The following is a 19,556-nucleotide window of genomic DNA, read 5'->3' as shown; positions in this document are numbered from 1 at the left end:
ACATGTGAAACACTTTTATCTAGGACTGTGTCAAGAGCCTCCTGATGACGTGTACTACACTCCACAAGCATCTCACAGAGAACCAGGTACAATGACAATACCACAGCTGCCCTGAAAATGCACTTACCATTGCAGGAAGCGTACAGGGCTTTGAGAAAATACCCACTGATTTTGAGGGTCACCAGCTGATTCCGTTCACAGTGTAACACTTCCACGTTGTTAAAGACTGTTGCATCCAGCTCCCCAAGTTTGTTGTCTCGCAGATCCAGTTGGGTCACATGATGCAGAAAATCTATTTCATCAGCCTCCAATCTCCGAATTGAATTCAATCTTGCAGACAAAAAAGGGAGATTAGGTGCAGTTATAAGGCAGGCTCCTGCTGATAAGCCATTGCTCGCTCTACAATCAATCAGCTGCACTGGATTAAACTAGCACACTTTCAGGTTCTGATCAAGGTTGATTTTTAATATTTTCCCCTTTGTTACGTTACGGTTTTCATCCTTTGAGAAGCAGGATGAATTTACTCTGTAGCTTTATCCATCATGACAAAGGAATGATGACACCAAGCTCTTTTCTAAACTACTTTGAAAACTACTGATGAAAAGCTCTGCAAGAAGTTAAGTATTACTGTTACTGTACCTATAAAAATAACAGATGATCTGGCTGGTATTTGTTCCCAATAGTTTGGAAAAGCACAAAATCTCTACAGTTCTTGCTGGCCTATCATCTGCTGGAGAAATCCAGCACAAGTAACCAGCATATATTGGAGACCCTTGCCTTATTGGAAGGCCAAATTGAGATTTATAAATTCTCATCTATTTGGTTCTCGCCTCTCCATGTTTCACAGCAGGCAAATTCAGAGACTTGAAAATGGGTGTTGAAAGAAAACAAAGCAAAAATCCAAGATGACTGGGTCTGACAGATAAAGAGGACAGGTTTTACACATCTTCACTGCAGTTCATTGATGCTGCTAATACTGAGCAACTTCCTCAGAAGTTATACCTGAATGAGATTACCTATAACCCAGCAATGTTTAAGACTGCAGAGCACTCCAAAGAGTTCAGTTTCAATTTACCCAGCTCTGAGCAGAACACTAAAGCCAGTATAGTAACTTCTGGGGGACCACAAGGCCAGCTGAGCCCTCTCTACAGCAGATAAGGACAAATACTTGCAGTTCTGCTGTTGCTCCTGGTTTTCAAGCATTGCCCTCTGTGTAACAGCTGTGGTTTTAGAGTAGCTACATCTTCCATTTAAAAGAGTATTATGTCCCCTCCAACACCACCTTACCTTTTCTATTTTCAATTTGCAAGCAGGGCTTCTTTTTGATTTCACTGAAGCAAAGCACTTCATTGTGCAGCAAGTACAATATTTACTATTTCAAGTAGTGCCACAAAGAACCACTGTTCACTGCTAGGTGCAGAAAGGATGCAGCAGACAACGAGAGGGCTGGAACTGCCCTGCTGGAACTGCCCTGCTGGAACTCATGGCCAGGTCAGCCACAGCATCCCTTCTCTGAGGCCAATTTATTTGCTTTTAATGTACATACAAACACAAAGACATATTTAAACCCTACCAGAAACACTTCAGAATTCACCCACCTATTTTAGCTAAACCTGTGCTGGCCCTTCCTAGACTGCAAGGTCTGACAGCTACACGGCAGTACAGAAAAGTAAGTTTTATCTTACTTTAGCTTAACTACACGGTTGCAAAAGCCACTGTTATATGGACCTCATGGTCCAGGCTCTGAATTGAGCTTTGACCAGCTGATTGCAGAATTTGTCTTCCCCAAAGACCATAACAATACAGAACCACCTCATACCAGAGTCATTTGTAATAAGGATCTCTTTGGACTCTTCTGAGGGTACCAATAAAATAACATTACTTATGGTGGTACTTTAAACACCAAGAAATAGTAAAATATCTATTTTTGCCCTTTCACCTTCAATGTCCTTTTCTTCACCTCACAAATCTGTAACATTTCAGATAAAAGCTTTTTGGGCCAGAGACTGTCTATTGCATTAACACTGCAGCAACAAGAACTGCAGGAATCACAAGCGTCCCAGGCTCTGTTTTGTTTGATCCTTTGGTGCAAACATTCATTTTCCCTAAAACTCATTTTTCTACCTATTGATCCCCCTAAACACTCCAACTTCCAAAAAGAAGAGTGCTAAATCATGGCAAGTGCTGACAGTTATATAATGCCACCAAAAACATGGTTCAGTGGATAAACACAAGAGATTTATACCCAGAGGCAATTCTGGCAGCCAAGGAGAAGCCATTTCAACACAAATAATTTAGGCTCACTTATTCTTCACCTTTTCTGAATATCTACCTTAGATCCACATGCTTAATATGAGGCATCCTTTTCAACACCTGTAGGTTCAGGGTATCCATGCAGTTTCCTGACATACAGAGCTTATCCATGGCAGTCAGCTTCTCCAGCACTCCAGGAATGTCAGTGAACTCATTGAAGGACAGACTCACATAGCTGAGTTGATGCATATGCTCCAATTCATCAGGAAGGGACTGGAGAAAGTTGCCATCCAACAAAAATGTCTGCAAGCTATTAGAAGAGGGGAAGGGAGAGTGAAGAAAATGAGTGACCTGTTAAATCACATTTCCTTCCTATAAACACACTAATCTGCTGCAGTTACAGTGACATACAATATACAGAAGGGCAGCAGAGAGAAAAATGTTAATGAATATTGCTGTAACATCTGCTACAGAAGATATCCACCAAATAAAAGCTCTGGCAACTATGAAGTGTAGGCTTGTTAGACAGCTCTATCTCCAGAACTACAACTTGTACGACAGCTGAAGAACATGACCAAGAAGGGTTAAAAGATTTTCTTTCACCGTGAAGGTGATCCTTGTGTCAAATGCTGGAGACTGGAAGAGCTCTGAGGCACAAAGTGTGCTTTCCTTCCATCCACAATTGCTTCCATCTGGATCTACAAGCCACTCTGCTCTGACAGTAAGTTTAAACTGTTTCTCATAGCAGGAGTTTGTAGAGCCATGAAACTGCTTGTTGCCTTTCTTATTTGTCAGGCTGTGTCTGTGAAAGTTCTAAGAAAGTACTTGCTTGTGCATTTCGCCTACAACTGCTGGAATGCTTCTGAGGGCATTGCAGGACACGTTGAGTTCAGTCAGGGTTGGGATACTGCAGACTGCCAGTGGGAAGTCTCCTAAATTATTATTCGAAAGGTTAAGGCTCTTCAATTTGGTGAATCTAAAATGAGATAAGAAAAAATAAAGGAAACAAATATGTAATCCACACTAAATTATCTCACAATAATTAATATAAGCCGAGTTTGAGTATGTAAATACAAATCATAAGCATTTTTTGTTTATAAGCTCAGAACAAACAGGGAAACTACCAGACATTCAAATTCAACACAACTTGTAAGAATTCACTCATGTTAAGCTGACAAAGAGAAAAAGACCCCCCTGAACACGACTTTAAATGTATTTTCCAATGAGTATAACAAAGAACAAATCCCTTGCCATCTTTTTTTATATATTTCACTTCTGAGGCACCTCACCCTGTACTAAAGCATTACTGTTTTCCTGAACCCATTTTTCGGTAGTAAAACTACCCTTGTGACAGGTTACAAGGTGCAGGAAATTCTCAGACTATTTCAAGATTAATTTTCTGTGGTGCGGCTGACCTGTGTGCTCAGGACCATTCATGTTTGCCTTTCAAACAAAAATTCTCATTAGAAGAGACTGTTTGGAGTACAAGTAGGGTATGTGCTGAATTATAAGAGAATTTAGCAAGGCTTCTATAGTGACAGAGGCAAAATTTTGTCCTTGACATGTCACAGAACTCTTAAAAGCCCCTTGGTTTATCACATCAGCCAAAAAAGCAACTTGCATGTGTTTGCCTTACTAAAAATGACCAAAACCATTTAAACAAAAAACCCAAGAAGGGGACAATCCAATTAGCCAGCCTGCATGTTCGGCAACATTATTATGGTTGCCCGACAACCACTGGGAGGTGTGCCTAAAGCCAAGTGAAAGGATGAATGAAAAGATCTGTGTCAGATTCCGATAGATGGGAGGAAGTTTCTTTTCTGGCACGGTATATACCAGGACATTTTATCTGGATTTAGTTCTCCCTTCATTAAGGATCAGTCCGCTATTTCTGTGAGCAGACTTTTATATAACTTGGTGATGGGAGCAAAACTGCACCTATGAGAGCTGCTATTCCACATAAGTAATCTCCAGGAGCATGTGCCAGTGTCTCCATAGCCTCTGCATCAGCCTATTCCTACCTCACAGAACTTTGTCCTCCTCCACCCAGAAAACATGGAGAGCAAATGCACCAAGCATTAAAATGTTAAAAGAGTTTTAATAACAAGACATAAAAATCCCTAGCAGCTACTGCAATCAACCAGCACACCCTTTTAGTATTGCCTAAATCAAACCCACGTCACTGACTAAAATTCAACTGAAAACATAAGCATCGCCTTTGTATGGTACTTCAGGGAGGGCTGCTGAGCCCCAAAGGCAGGCTGTAAGCACACAACATTCACACAGGCTTGCAGCAAGCAAAGGAATTCTGTACTCTCTAGTGGTATTCTGGTGAAATGATGGCAAGAGAAAAAAAAATAGAAAAATCACTGCCAGAGTTACCACAAATTTTGAACACCCTGTGCCATGCTGGAGGCAGAAGAAGTTTGGGAAAAAGCTAGATGGAGACTAAAGGAAATCTTTCAATCAAATTAGTGCTGCCGGGGAAAAAAACGCTACCATGCAGAAACAATGACTAGTCTACCTCTAAAAGGGAGAAATGTAAATTAAAAAGGTGGCAAGGGTAAGTTAATAAGGGCTGCTAGCCCTTACAAAAAAGTAAATACACACATTTTAAACACAAACTTCATATTCCTCTATTTTGAGTGAAAGGACGTAAAAATCTTGAAACTAGAACTGAAACACATAGTCCTGCATTTATCTTGAAGATAACTGTAGATTTAGGGCACAGATATACTGCCTTGAAATCTGGGGTGTTTCTGTGGCGGAACAGCTGTCCCACATCAACCTCAAAGTTAGCTGCAAATAAAAACAAGAGTTCTCCATACACTGGACTCTGAGCCTTCAGATTATTTTTTGTACTTTTTAGGCAAGTACAAAAACAGTAAAAATAACTAAGCTGCTGGAGAAACACCAAAATGTAATCTTTCCAATCTTCAAGCCAACAATGAAAAAAGAATGAACTCATTTAACAACCACACCAAGGCAACAGCGTTTACCTGTGCCACTCTGTAGTCTCAAAAGGATAATCTCAGGCCTTTTGTCCACTAAACAATCTACTGGAAGATCCCAAACACAATATTGAGATAAAATTACAGAAGATCAAACTAACAGAGGAAAGAGGACTGGGACAGCAGGTGGTAAAGGAAGTTAAGAAATACAATAACTCCAGTGTCATGTTCAGCTTCAAGATTTTCTGCATACATTCTTGTGCGTAACTGCCCTAGGTCAAAGTGAAGTAGGGAAAAAAAAAAGGTCCTCCCCCAACTGACATCTCTGGATTACATCTCTACTACTCTAATGTATGCTCAAATGTGTGCTTATTAAAGGTCTTTGCTGAGTAATCTAACTACCCAGGACACAAACTGAATGGCTTAACCGGTCTATACAGTGCATAAGTGAGGATAAATAGTACATCCAGTATTGGATAAACTCATACAAAATACAAATAGAAGTGTACATCAAAATATCCACAAATCAAAGTCCACTGTTGAATCACATTTACAGAAATGCTAAAGACAGACACCATAGTCTTAGTTAAAGTTAGAAGACTAATTTAAGACATTTGGCCAGAAAGAGGTATTTTCCTCCCTCATTGCAAACAGGTTCATTTAGAAAATGCTAAAGCAATATTTCTTCTCATGGAGCACTGTCAAACACAGAACATTAATGAGACAAACTTGCAGGCATTTATTCAAAGTTAAGATCTAAGTCTACCTCTCATCTTTGGCCACTTCCCACTATCCACATCACAAACATGCCAGTGCACTTCTGTTATGGAGCACTGCCATGCTACACATTAAAAATGCTGAATTCTTTATAGCACTTCTTATATCTAGGCAGATTTACAGTCAGTCACACCAGTATCACTTGCATATTCCATCAATATAAATAAGGTAGGAGAGAAGTATTTTACAGACTCAAGAATTCTGTTGTGGCTGAGTTTGCAAAGCATCAGGCCTCCAATAGATTTTACAGAGCAACCTCTTTGCTGTTTTCTCACATCTAAATCTTTACTCCTATCAGAAGCAGACACACACATCATCAATGCTGCCTACATGGCATCACTAGAAAGAAAAACAAGGCACAACACTGCTTGTTTGAGGCAGGACAGTGTAATAACCTCATATCAAGTCCATACATAATCTTTTCGTCCTCTTCTCCCTTCTTCCACAGTTCCAACTTTGTTATCTCTTAGTGAAAGTCAACCTGAATAACAACCTTTCAATACACTATGCTCAGTTAGCTTAACAAAGCTTTTTATTGCAATGGCCAATACTTAAACACTCACTTCACTGAACAAAAGTAGCTCTGCTTTAAGCTAGAGCAGAATGTTGGCATGTCAACCCTTGGGTTTAAACATGCAATATGACTGAACACTAATTGCCCTAATTGAGCCAAAACCTGCCCACTTATTTAATCTTGAAGCTGCCACTTCAGGAAGGGCTTTAGTTTGACATATGCAAAATAAGGAGAGGGACTAATAAGTGAAGTTTGTATCATGGCAAAGCAATGAACCGACTGTCACGCTAATTTCAAAGTCAGACCTACCCAGTGTGAACATCAGAGAAATTTCCATCACACAGTACAGCACTTGTGTTCCACTATGTTTGGGGCAAGAGGAATAGTGTATTGCAACTGGTGGTCACACACCATCATTGAAATCCAGATATAACAGGCTCATCTGACAAAACTGGTCTTGCCCTACTCTTACCAAAACCAATTAAAAAGCAGTATTTTGCTACATGTGCAAGAGAAGGCATGGCTTAATAAAGAACTCATTCTAAGGAAAACAATCACTTCCCCAAACCTATCTGCAGAACCTGGCCTTTCATGACTGTGCCATGGTTATATCTCAATATTGTTTTCAAGCAGCAACATAAGTGTCCCTCAGTTTCAGGACCATTTCTGAGCAGAACAATGGCATTTGCCTTGCAGTGCTGTGACAAGTCTTAGAACTGAACTAAAAGTTGACACCTTCTTGAACACCTGCTACTTTGGCCACTGAATCATGAAGAGAATTTCCAGAAAATTCTGCCATGGCAATTTCCTCCTTGGAAATAAAAGGTGCAATTTATTCCCTTTCTGCAGTTGTGTTGGATGGCCTTACTGTCTAAGAGAGCTGCTAGCCCAGTGCCAGAAATACTGTCACAGCATTTACTTTCCAGAAAGGCGTCATTGCAAAAGTCTTAAATTAGTAAGATGATTCAAATGAACAAATAATCAGATGTTAAGTCAAAATCAGACTACCTCCAAACTTAACAACAATAAAGCTTTTATTATACTACATGATTGGTAAGAGTACCATAAAGACAAGAGAATCAAGTTTATGTTTTGTTAGTAGAAATAACCTGAACCTACACTACTGCAGAATGCAGTTCTCAATTTCTGCACATACCTATCATACACTGCTTCATACGGGGAGAAAGACTGACCTCGGAGGAAGGACAAAATAGTGAAAATATGTTCACTTCCTTTCTATTGGAAATTTATAATTGAAATACAAAAGCCTTAACTAGGGGTGGACTTCCAAACCGAAGCATGTTTAGCTACATGAAAAGAAAACCCTTACTCTGGAAGCCATGTCCAAAAAACTAGACAAGTAAATTGGAGATTGATACACAATAAACTGGATTCCATAAATATGTTCACTTGTTGAAACATTACTTGGAAGAGTAATTGGCTCTTGGAAGAGTCTTACAGTTCACTAAAGGGAACTCAATTAATCGAAGTGTAATTTCTACTTTTAAAATACACAATTTTTAAAAATGCTGTTTTTATAGCATATATCTTACCGCCATTTATTTTTCTCATATCACTATTAAGCTTACTGTTCCAATTTAAAAAATAAAATTAAAAAATTTAATGTGTTTCAAGCATTAAACCAATTTTGCAATTGTCCCCACTTAGTCGTTTGCAGAGACTTAATTTTATGATTTAATTTTTCCTTAACTAAATGTCACTGGTTTTTTCTGGGTGTTCACAAGGGCACGTTCTTGAGATCACAAAGATACACAGGAGTTAAGGAGAACACAATCATGAAGGTTTGGAAAAATGCACTAACAAAAGCAAACTCTTTCCTCAATGTCTTTACAAGTTGGATAAAACAAAAGCAGTGAAATTATGTAAACAACAAACTCCAAGTGCCACCTTTAGCATTAAAAATATTTTTTAAAAAAATTCCAAAGCTAGAGAGATGAGAAAATAAGCACAGCATTAAAATATAGCAAGCACTGGATGGAGCTTGTTACTAGTAGACCTCTGGTTGTCAATACCACACCAGTCTTTCCTCTTGCCCTGCTGCCAAGGTAGCTGCACTTCAGTGTCTGACTTCAAGTGAAATAGGAAAAACTGTATAAAAGTAAGATTTCCTCCTCTCCAAGACCAACAGAGGTGTGAGAGGAAGCTCCCCACATCTTAACACACCATGGAGCAAGCAAAGTTAGCATGGTCCACATATTAGGATTCATCTGAGTATCAGAAAAAACCACCCAACCAAAACCCAAACCACCTACCACCCACAAAAAACCCTAAAATCCGAACAAACCAAATAAAAATGACAAAACCCAAACCCCATAAACAGCAAGAAAACAAGACCCTCAAAACCCAAACATACACCCCTCAAAATAAAGGGGGTGGGGTGGAAGGAGATAGCTCCAATCTTTTCCAGTGCATCTACTGGCAGTGCCCCCATGGGGCCTGACAAGGGGGAAGATGTATAATTGACATTCATTAAACCATCCAACTTTCTCCACTAAGCTCAGTTTCATACACTAATAGCAGTAATCACAAGGAGTACCTCAAAGCACTTAGAGGCCAACCAAGTGGCAGGCTGGAGACCTTCCTCCCTGCTCCTCAATCTCCAAGTACAAGCTAAGATCAAGCTGCATCTCACACTGACTCGTTGCAACCTTGCCTGTAGGGTTCATACCAGTAATGTTGGCAATACTGGTTTCCCCTCGCTTCCAAGTGTTCTCCGAACAAAGATTACATTTTTAATTACTGCCTAATTGCACAATCAATTTGTAAGGAGGGTTTAGCTTGAAGTCGCCTGAAATCCTGGGTTTTCAGATAAAAACTGGAAAATGCAAGGGATTTCAGAAACACTTGCATCAGTAATTCAGAGTGCTCTAGCCTTCTCATAACCTAGAGATGCATCTTCAAATTTCTGCCACTAGCCCCAAAGAGTTTCACCTGAGATGCCAGAGAAGGCAATTCATTTCTATAAAGGCTCTGGGAGAGAAGATACCAACTCATCTTAAGATAAAAATCCGTAAAATCACTGTTAACAATTAACAATCACAATCAGAATAATCATTCATGCTTTAGATAAAACTGGAAAGCATAATTTTATTTATTTTTAAAACATCTTTGTGTCTTATTACATTTCCCTTTTTCTTATTTTTCTTTTGAATCTGCAACAGTCTTGTCTTAAAAATCCACATACTGGTAACTTACTTCTCAACTTTAACAAGAAAATAACATTCTTGATGCCAACCACTTTTTGCAACAACACCAACTGAAACAATTACTTATAAAGCTCTCTCAGTCCAGTGAAGCAGAGCAACACTAAATAAAGACTATGGTCTATTCTTTTGCCTCAAACCCAGAGCAACAGTACTCTGCAAAATTAGCAAGTCTGAACTCTTGTTACCATTTCAACTGGGGAATCTCCTCTCTTCTCCAGAAGAGAAACATCCTTTCCAGTAGTTTTAAAAAAGATTCTGTGAGGAAGAACAAGTAGCATCAATTGCTACTTTTTTCCAGCACAGATGAATTTTCAGATGGCTTACTTGTATACATAGCATGAAATATGTACTCCTTGATAAGCAGGGAAAAAAATAGAGGAAAGCTGTATTTGCCTTTCAATATTCAGAGAGTTTAGTTACGGAAGTTCACAACTGCAGAACATCTACAGCAAGAAAAGGGGGTTGAGTGGACAGTAAAACAAGTAAAAGTGCAGCTACTGGGGAGAAGTACATCTACACCTCTGTACACCTTCAGATACCATGCACTAATCAGGACTAAATATTTTATTCATAAAAACAACAAATTATATTATTTTAACAAATGAAAGAAGCAACTGCATAAACAAAAATAGATATTCCTTTTTCCCCCCCAATACATTTCTGACTGTACTTGCCATGTCAGTGCACTATTCAGCATGTCATTACTGTGACCCAGGAGCTTGCAGGTCTATTCAGCGGGTGACTGAAAAGTTGGGATTTTATTGTGTCTTTGACACACTCATTCTGAAATCCAGCATTCATTAAATTACCACCCAAAGTGATTTATTAAGAAGACTGCAGCACCAAGAATTGCTTATAGCAAGACAAGTTTTCCTAGACTGCGCTGCTAACCAGGTTTTACTTTAAGATTGTACCAGGAAGGGTAGGTATATAAATGCCAATGTGGTTTTTTTTCACAGCATCCAAGCACATGGCTATTTTGGAGCCTTAAATACCTGTAGGCTTGATTCAGTGATTCTGTGCCTTGTGTGTGCTCCAATTTAGCAATTGAGAATTTTGTAGAAAAGCCAAGAGTACCAAATCAGAACGGCAGAGATTCTGTACTTGCTTTCCCGTGATTTGAAAGAACATGGGTGAACAAAAAGACTTTTGGTCTGTTCAGTGAAGCTTTACCTTGTGCAACCCCTATAGATCAGAAAATGGTTTTGTGGGATTGGTTTAAAACAAAAAAATAAATCAGACAAAGCGTGCTCATGGGAACAATGAGCTTCACTTTACATGTTTTTGATACTCGGTTTCACTAATAATTTCAAAACATATGGTGCTTTACTCTTTCTAGATATTTGTGCATTTATTCACTAGAGAAAAGCAGACTTACTAGCAGTCAAGCTGGCTCAAAACCTTTTGGGAACACAAGTATAACTCAAGTTTTTCCACCCGAAGGAGAAGCCCGTTCTGTTTTTCTTAGGGCAGGGAGGAGAACGGCTTGGGAATACACTCAAGGATCAGGTTCATGCTTTTGCTGCAGTAGGGAGGCAAAAGACAACCAAAGGGGCATCACTTTTCCTAATCCTCAGCAGGAGCTGTCACTAACTACTTCACAGAGCCCTTCCCACTGGCACAGCAATGGAAACAGTGGCAACAGCTTTCTCCCGATACTCCCTGAGTGATGCTACCTGTGGTGGGTGAAGATAAGGCTGGAGGACATCAAGGAGGCAAAGGGAAACATCAAGAGCAGGAGTTTCTGATTCGCCAACTCAGATACACCAAAACAGTGCTGTGTAACCTAATTTTTCTTTTTTCCTCCAGAAGTTCCCAGCCCTGCCTCGTGCCTTTTTGCCAAGCTCAAAGCAACGGAAGCAGAGCAGACTATTACTCGCTTACAGTATAGGACCAGCTCACAAAAGAAAGAGACAATCAGTTTTGCACCACCTCAGGTATATGCCACTTCTCCAGATTCTCCTCTAGAAACAGGAGAGTTATATCTTGTCACCTGAACTCTTTCACTCTTTTATGATCGGGCTCATGTTAGTAAAAAAAAAGTAATTGTTTATTAATTATCAGCAAGACTCATCAGCTGTTCCTTCAACTGCAATACCAAGAGAACATTGCCTGTGACATTAATTATCACTGCTTTTTAATCCCAGACAGAATTAGTTACCGGTACATAGACAAATTCAAATCTATTCCAAACAGAAATTAACTGTAGGTACATAGACAAAGCATAATCAAGTATCTCCTTTACACTTTCTGATATTTAAGAAGAAAAATTAAAAGAAGTCATTAAAATTAGAGACATTGATTATTTGTCCACATTCATCAGTAGCTTATGCTAAAATTCCACTTGCTATCAGGAGACCTATACTGACATTCACAGTCCAGTCAGAATTCCACTCCAGACTGTGTTCATAAGGCCTTGGAATAGCTGCCTGCTTTGTTTGTGAAGCAGATTTGCTGGGTTCATCCATCTTTCATTATGCCAAATTTCCTATTTTTCCAAAGTGAAATTGGAATGATACAAAAATACAACAGCCCGCACAATCCGTCTTGTATTTTTCGGTTGTTTTTCAAAGAGGAAGGGATTTAGAAATGTGGTTTAAAACATTTTGTTTGAACAGGACCATCCACAAATATAATCTTGAGGTACTCTGCAATTCAGTTACCAGTGAAATTAAAATCACAGCTTTATATTCAGTATGGGAACGTTCATCTTTCTGAACACAAAAAGCCTGCTGATTCCCCAGAACACATACATTAAATCATTCAGAGCACCAATCATGCTCCTGTCTGCCCATTTGTTACATTCTCGGATGAGCTGCAGTGGAAAGAACTGGAAGGTCACAGATACTAAGGAAGAAGAATTAGGATTGAGCAGAGTAGAAAGAGGACAGGAACCAGACTGAATTTATGAAATCAGGGCTTTCTTTGCTGGGGAGGGGGGGTAACAAAAAACTTCTTCACTTGATCACATGCAGTTCCTACTTCACTACTGTTCTTGCCTAGAATGGCTGCCTTTGATGGGCAGCTCACCAACTCATACTCACTCACATGAGTCAAAGGCTAAAGAACTACAGTAGGTAGATAAAAACATATTATGAAAATTGTATTTTGGGCTGAAAGTATCCTTCTATTTACAAGAAAAGCATGAAGTTTCTTATGAAAGCCAGTCTGCTTCTAACACACAAAGTTAACCAATTTCTGAAGCATTACAGACAGGCCAGTGTTCCACAAGAGGAGGTAGTAATTTTTAGGAACGTTCCTCCACATCATGGCGCCAAAGACAGAGGAAGAATAATAGAACCACACCACTTTACCTTTGTAATTCACTAAGCGCTCTACTTGTGGATGGGCTGGGGTTTAGCCTCAGGAAGTTCTGCTTTAAATTGAGATGAGTGAGGTCTTGGCTATAAAACAGGTTGGCAGGGAGGTGCTCCAGGCTACAGCATGAAAGATCCACTGAGCTGATGCGTTGTGATGCAACCTGGAAGTCAAGTACAACACCAATATATTAATACAGTAATAACAAAAAGAACATTTCCTTCACCCCTACCAGCACAAGATAAGCTGATTTTTAAGCACGGCAGAAGCCATTGTTGGCTTACACTGCTGATATAACACAGTTTAGATAATTGCTTCAAGTTATGCTATGATCTTTCTTGGCCTCAGTGCTTAAACCAGGTCCACAGACAGCTAGCAGGGAGAAAAGAGCAAAGGTCTCTCAAATTAATATGTGAAATGAATCCATTTTTGTTTATGAAATTATGCAATACTTTACAGCCAGAAAAAAAATAAGGTATTTGACATGAGCTTTGGTTTAGTCCTTTGGGTAGCATTGCCTCCTCCAAGTGAGTGAAGCAAGGGGTTAACAGTCATCACCATTGTGTTGGTTTCATACGTCATACCCATAAGACAGGTTTTAAATGACAAGAGTTATCCCATTTACACCCTACTGAAGAGAAAAAATAACCCAGCAGCAAAGCACCAATCACTCATTTCTTCTCAATGAATTAGATGACTGTCCAAAAGTGATAAAAAAATATGACAAAAACAAAACTGAGATTTTGAGGCTTAACACTTTTTTCTAGCGAGAGGAAGGTAAAACAATCTATATAGGCTAAAAAAAATATCATACCACCTACCACTATATATGTAATGGCTAGCATGAGTCCAGAGAGACCTATACGCAACTTCTTCAAGTAATGGCAACAGTGCCCCTTTCCCTATCTCTAGGATAGACCTCGGTGAACTATATCTTCCTGTTTTACTTATTTACTAGACTTTACTAAAAATAAATAAAATAACACCAGTAAAATCAAAAACAAACCCAAGACTGCAATGAAGAATGCTTATATTTTCTGTCCAACAGTACTAAAAATGTTCTTTCACAAAGTAGTGTCACAGGCACGCTACATGGCAAAGCACCACCACACAGTAATGCAAGGCAGTGGGGATGGTGGGCAAGGAGGAGGAGCCAAACGCTAGAAGAAGGAGAGGCATTTTTGGAGCAGGCATGGCTGAACCAAAGAAAGAGAAGCAAACAACTTCGCCACCATTTTAGACTTCTGGGACCACATCAACAGTGCTCATATGGTTACAGTTTTCTGTCAGCTCTTCGCACCAAAAACAGCTATCATTTCACTGACCTTTTATGCTGGGATTCTGGAGGTACAAACACCACATCTAAGGGGCAAGAAGAGGAAAAGACCCAACAACTCCTTATTAATGCCCAGTGACATAAGTGTTTCTCAACTCTGATGAAGGACACACCACTCAGCCTTCTGGGCATAGACAGAGTCCCTGCCACAAAGTCCTCTGAAACTATAGGCATCAAGTTTTGAGGAGGTAAGCGAAGTAGCTGAAAGGAAGGCCACAGAATTTTTTTTTCCTCCCCAACACAAGCTACACAGGCCTTAGTATAAGTGGTTGCTATTATACAAACAGCCATAATCTTCAAGGGGAACAGACAGTGCAGTGTTTTTCTCCAACACAACTGTGAATAATTCAGTCCTCCCACATCCATTAAAACGCTTGAATTTTTGTTACTCAATTAGTTCAGTCCTTTTGTTACAGTAGCTAGTATTTTTCTTCCCCTTGTAGTATGAGACAAGAATTATTCATAGGCTATACTGAACAGTCATCTCTGAATGCTGGGTATTCAGTCTGTTTATGCTCAGTACTGTACAGTTCTGATCACATTGCAAACACAGATGAAAAACTGCTGACACCTGTTAAATTAAAAAGGAGAAATGTTTAATTTCAGGTGTAACGCTTGTATACACTGTTGCTACAGCTACTTGTTTGGAATGTGATATGAACAGCAATAAGCAATCTAGCAATGCTTAGCAAGGCACATTACTCTAAAAATATCTCAAGAACCAGAAATGGCATCTCTGAGTGGGAATCACGACAATGCAGCCAAACAAAATCAAATATACAAATTCTACTGTTTCCTCAAAAAAGGATGCAAGTCCTTGCTTAAAACTGTCAAACCCTGAGAAATAAATCTAGTTCAAATTAATTTTGTTTTTACAGGCTGTATGTACTGGTTATTGTTCGACTTTTTTTTTTTAAGGAACACTTTATTATACAAAGCATTTAATTAAGACTTTCACGCAATTGACAAATATTGAATGATGCTTCTACTAGAGAGATAGCTGTAAAAGTTAAAACCATATTTTAAAAGGTGTTAGTTCTGGAATGAACTGTAATTTTATCAAAGTCTTTCTGTTATCAAACAGTACTCTAAGAATTAACTCCCAAATTGTTACAAGGAAGGCTCATATATACACACATAGTTATTCTCACAGGCAGGGATAAGCCTTTCCTCTTTTCATTGCTCAATACTGTTCTATAACAAATTCCTACAGAATAGAGCAACAAGATGAAAAACAAAGAAGAGCAACAAAGGAAAACATCATCTTAATACTTTCTTTCATTCACCAGAAATTTTCATCAGTTATTCTGAAGCTGAATATCGAAATTCTGAAATCATGTTGTTCTGAAATCAATCTTACAATTGTCTACAATTGACTTGAGCGTAGCAAGACTGCACATTCTTGAGTTTGTTATTGTTTATTAAAAGTAAATACTTTTTTTCTAAAAGATGATACAATTCTTTAATAAAGCACTGGCTCACTGTGGAGAACCACTGCAGAGATAAGCTGATAAAGGGTGGAAAAATGCTGAGTAGAATATCCTTCACACTCAAAGAATAAAATGCACCTGGAGAAAAGGACATTATCTGCAGAAAGTTGTGCTTCCACTGGAAGAAAAAAACCCCAAAACATCCCACTGTAAATAACTACCTTAACAAGTTATCTGGACTGTGTTCAACACATACACGCTCCTACAAAAATCGTGAAGAGAGCTGGTGTGGTAGCACTGCTAGAGGGAAGAGCTTTTTGGATACACAGAGAACCTGTATTAAGTGCTTGTTACGGTTTGTTTGGTGTTTTCTTGTGGAAAACTCAAGTACAGCTGCTTGATATGCTGTATGTGCATATATAAAAACAAAACCACAAGCAGCACAATTCAAAACTCCACAAGCAGAAGCCGCCATGGCCCAAACCAATCCCTCTCAAATGTCTTCCCATCATATCCCAAACTGCACAGACCCTTCCGCACTTGTCACATGAAACCACTGCATTTCCAGCACCAACAAACCAAGGCATTTCCAGCACTAATAACACCGAGGAAATGGCTGGAGCAATGACCTTTTCGGAAGATGGTACATCATAAGTTCTCAATGACAAGAGATACAGCAGCAGCTGTAGTCAACGCTTGTCTCTGCAAGATATGCAACATTGACAGCCATGCAGCTCCAACACAAAGCAAGATCTCACACTTTTTGAAGTCTGTTTTTCAGCTGGGACATTTAATCATCAAAATACATAAATAAACAATATGAAATATGCTGCTTTCTCCATTCCCTGGATACGATTTCTAAATACTTTACAGTCTGTCATCGTGTTGCAATGTCCCCGACTGTAATACCGCAGGAGTAGTACTAGGATAAGACCACACTGATTTTTGTACATTAAACTGCCAAGTCCAAGATTTTCTTTTTTTCCCAGTTCTTGTTGCAGCCTCAGTCATGCATCCTAAGCCTACATGGTTCTATTTTTTTCAGTCTTCCCATGAATATGGCAAACTTACTGTAGTTTTGAAGAAGTGATACACAATGTAGCACATGGCCTACAAAAAGCCCTGGGTCTACCCACTGCAAACACCAAAAACCTGTCATTGTGCTTTTAATTTTCCCACAGCAGCAACGAAATGCAGATTTATTCTGCAAATGTCTCAAAAAGAATGCTGCAGCAGAGTGCTCTCCCTCCCTTGGGCAGTATGCCTCCTGCTCCTCCCCACCTGAGAGTTGCACACATGCCAAAGAAACAGGAGTCTCCCTAATATGAAAACTCACTTCTATACATGTGTTACTTGTGCCACCATACACCTACAAATAAAAACAACTACCCAAAAAAGCCAGCAGTGCCTCTGATGCCTAGATTCCAAGCAATGCTTCAAATAATAATAAAAAAAGATTTGCCAAAGTGTTTTGATTTTAATTTTTTTTTTACTTACTATTTTTTAAAAGGAAACAGTATTTCAAGACTTGTGAAAATATGGTATGGGTTCACTGTAAATCTTTATCATCTGGCAACAAAAACACAGACATATATTTGCATCAACCCATAATCTTGCTGCTTCTTTGCTACACAGGGCTGAAAAACCACTTTGCTTTGTCCATCAGAATAATGACACCTCTGTCACTGAGCTATGTAACAAGACTGATTATCGTCTTTGTTTTAAAGCCTTGGCTATACTACAAAAATGATCTGTTGCTGACAATGGATGTCAGCAATAGGCACAGCTGAACCCAGCTGTATGGACAAACACAAGTCTTGTTTGCACAAGGACATCTTTTGGTGTAACCTGTGGTGTGAATTTAAACCAATGTAATTATGTCTTTATCCTGTTTACCCTCATCCCATTTCCTATAGCTCTGTTCAGATAAGAAATTACTGCACAGGACTTCAACAGAAGACAAAATAGTAAAACAGCCCACACTGGTACAGGCAGCCAAATTCCCAGTCTGTTTGAACTGAGCTGACAGTGTTAAATTATACCTGCTGTAGACGTGCAATACAAAGGCAGCTTAAATTTCTCTCCTTTAGGATTTGTTTTTAAACAGTTTGATAATCATCACATCCCACCAATGACTGCATAAGCCTTAACTAAACAGTGATACATTGTCTCAAAATCTAAACTAACTAAACTGTCTAAACTAACCGAGCAAACAGGTTCTCCTCACCTCAGAACTAACCTTGCTTCAAATGCTAATCCTCCTTTCTATTCAAACATCAAAGCCCTGCTCAGCAGAGAGCCCTCCCTCCACTGAGCAGAAGCACATCGGTGCCCTCAGCCACAGCCAAGAGCTGAGGAACCGTTCAGCCTGGTAAACAATCCAATGCCAGAAAACTTAATGAAGGGGAGGGGCAAATAAAACATTTGCTTTTTCTTTAAAGCCATGTATTTTCATTTTTAAATGACAATTGTTAAAAGGGGTGGAGCCCAAGGGTAAAAGGGTAGCAGCTTTTCTGGCACCTCGTTTTCTTTCAAATATTACACTAGATACACACCAACTCAACCTAAGGGCCTTCCACAGAAAATATAAAACCCAGCGAAGGGGTTTTTTTGAAGGCCTGTCACTCAGATCCACAAACCCAACAGGCCCTGCCACAGGTCAGAGTAGTAATTCCCTATTAAGATGGAGGGCAAAAGTGCATGCAGTGTGACAGCCCTCACGGAGCACTCTTGCCCCATCTCTCCTCTGCAGGTGAAGCAGCCAAAAGCCTCTGGGACAAATATCTCATGCCAGCAATACTCAGGGGCACAAAAATAATTTAAACTTGTCCCTTCTCTGCTCTCCTTATCTCTGTACAAAGTTTTATAAACAAACAGGTCGTTTCTACTTTTGGCCCTTGTGCAAACCTCTAACAACTCCAACTTCTAACTGAAAACAGCATTAGAAAACGTGTGTGGGGAGGGGGAAGTGTGAAGAGGGTTAACCAGAAGTTGGGCTCCCTTACTTTTCATGATCTGAGACCAGAAAAAAATTCATAGATGTGAAAGCCAGTGTCCCAAGTTTAATATAAAGATCTTGACAGCAAGAATTTGACAAAAAAGGTAACATTCATCATTGGTCATTTGAAAATGCTATGTAGTATCTGAAGTCATTACCAGAATATGAGCAATTTTGTTCCTCCTGGAGGAAAAATACTCTTCTTTTAGAGATCATGTAATGGTATCGATATTACCCAGGGAATGATACCAACTCTGTACCTTGGTGGTGGTCACAGTGGGATGCTCACACTAAGACCCATGCAAGGACAAGGCTTAATATGTAACTTCAAGTTAAGTGACAGTAATTAGCTATAGCATTAAGCTGCTTATAATTCAGACATGTGAATCTCCATTTGGTGAAGCAAAGAATATTAACATCCTTAGAACAGCTTGACTGAAAATAACTCATTTGCAAATACTGCCAAAGAGGTGACAGTCTCATAAAAATTAAGAAAAACCCCTTTTTCTTCTTACTATGCCTGTTAGATTTATTTTTTTACTAAGACAAGCTGCAGACTTTGCAAATGAGCAGGCCTCAAGCAAGGACTTTCTTTCAGCATTTTTTCATTTCAGCATGGGAAAATCATGCAGCAGATCCTCATGGAAGAAATGCTATGGTGCATACAAGACACTGGCTGCAAATCATGCCTGGCCAATCTGGTGGCCTTTTTATGAGAGTGACTGCAGCAGTCACCAAGGAAAGACCAACCG

General features: G+C 39.3%; 1 protein-coding gene across 1 annotated transcript in view; it reads right to left on the bottom strand.

The window, feature by feature from the left end:
• Positions 1–19,556, bottom strand: part of PHLPP1 (PH domain and leucine rich repeat protein phosphatase 1) — a 136,617-nt gene that overhangs the window by 32,826 nt on the left and 84,235 nt on the right. The window contains exons 4-7 of the mRNA XM_040061814.1: positions 13,037–13,203; positions 3,083–3,229; positions 2,333–2,563; positions 128–330 (exon numbers count right to left, since the gene is read on the bottom strand). Of these exons, the coding sequence (XP_039917748.1) occupies positions 128–330; positions 2,333–2,563; positions 3,083–3,229; positions 13,037–13,203 (748 nt within the window). The remainder of the gene's footprint in view (positions 1–127; positions 331–2,332; positions 2,564–3,082; positions 3,230–13,036; positions 13,204–19,556) is intronic.

Source organism: Hirundo rustica, chromosome 1 (assembly GCF_015227805.2).
Source record: "Hirundo rustica isolate bHirRus1 chromosome 1, bHirRus1.pri.v3, whole genome shotgun sequence".
Lineage (NCBI taxonomy): Eukaryota > Metazoa > Chordata > Aves > Passeriformes > Hirundinidae > Hirundo > Hirundo rustica.
The sequence above is the reverse complement of the archived record's forward strand: the minus strand, read 5'-3'. Positions and strand labels throughout refer to the sequence as shown.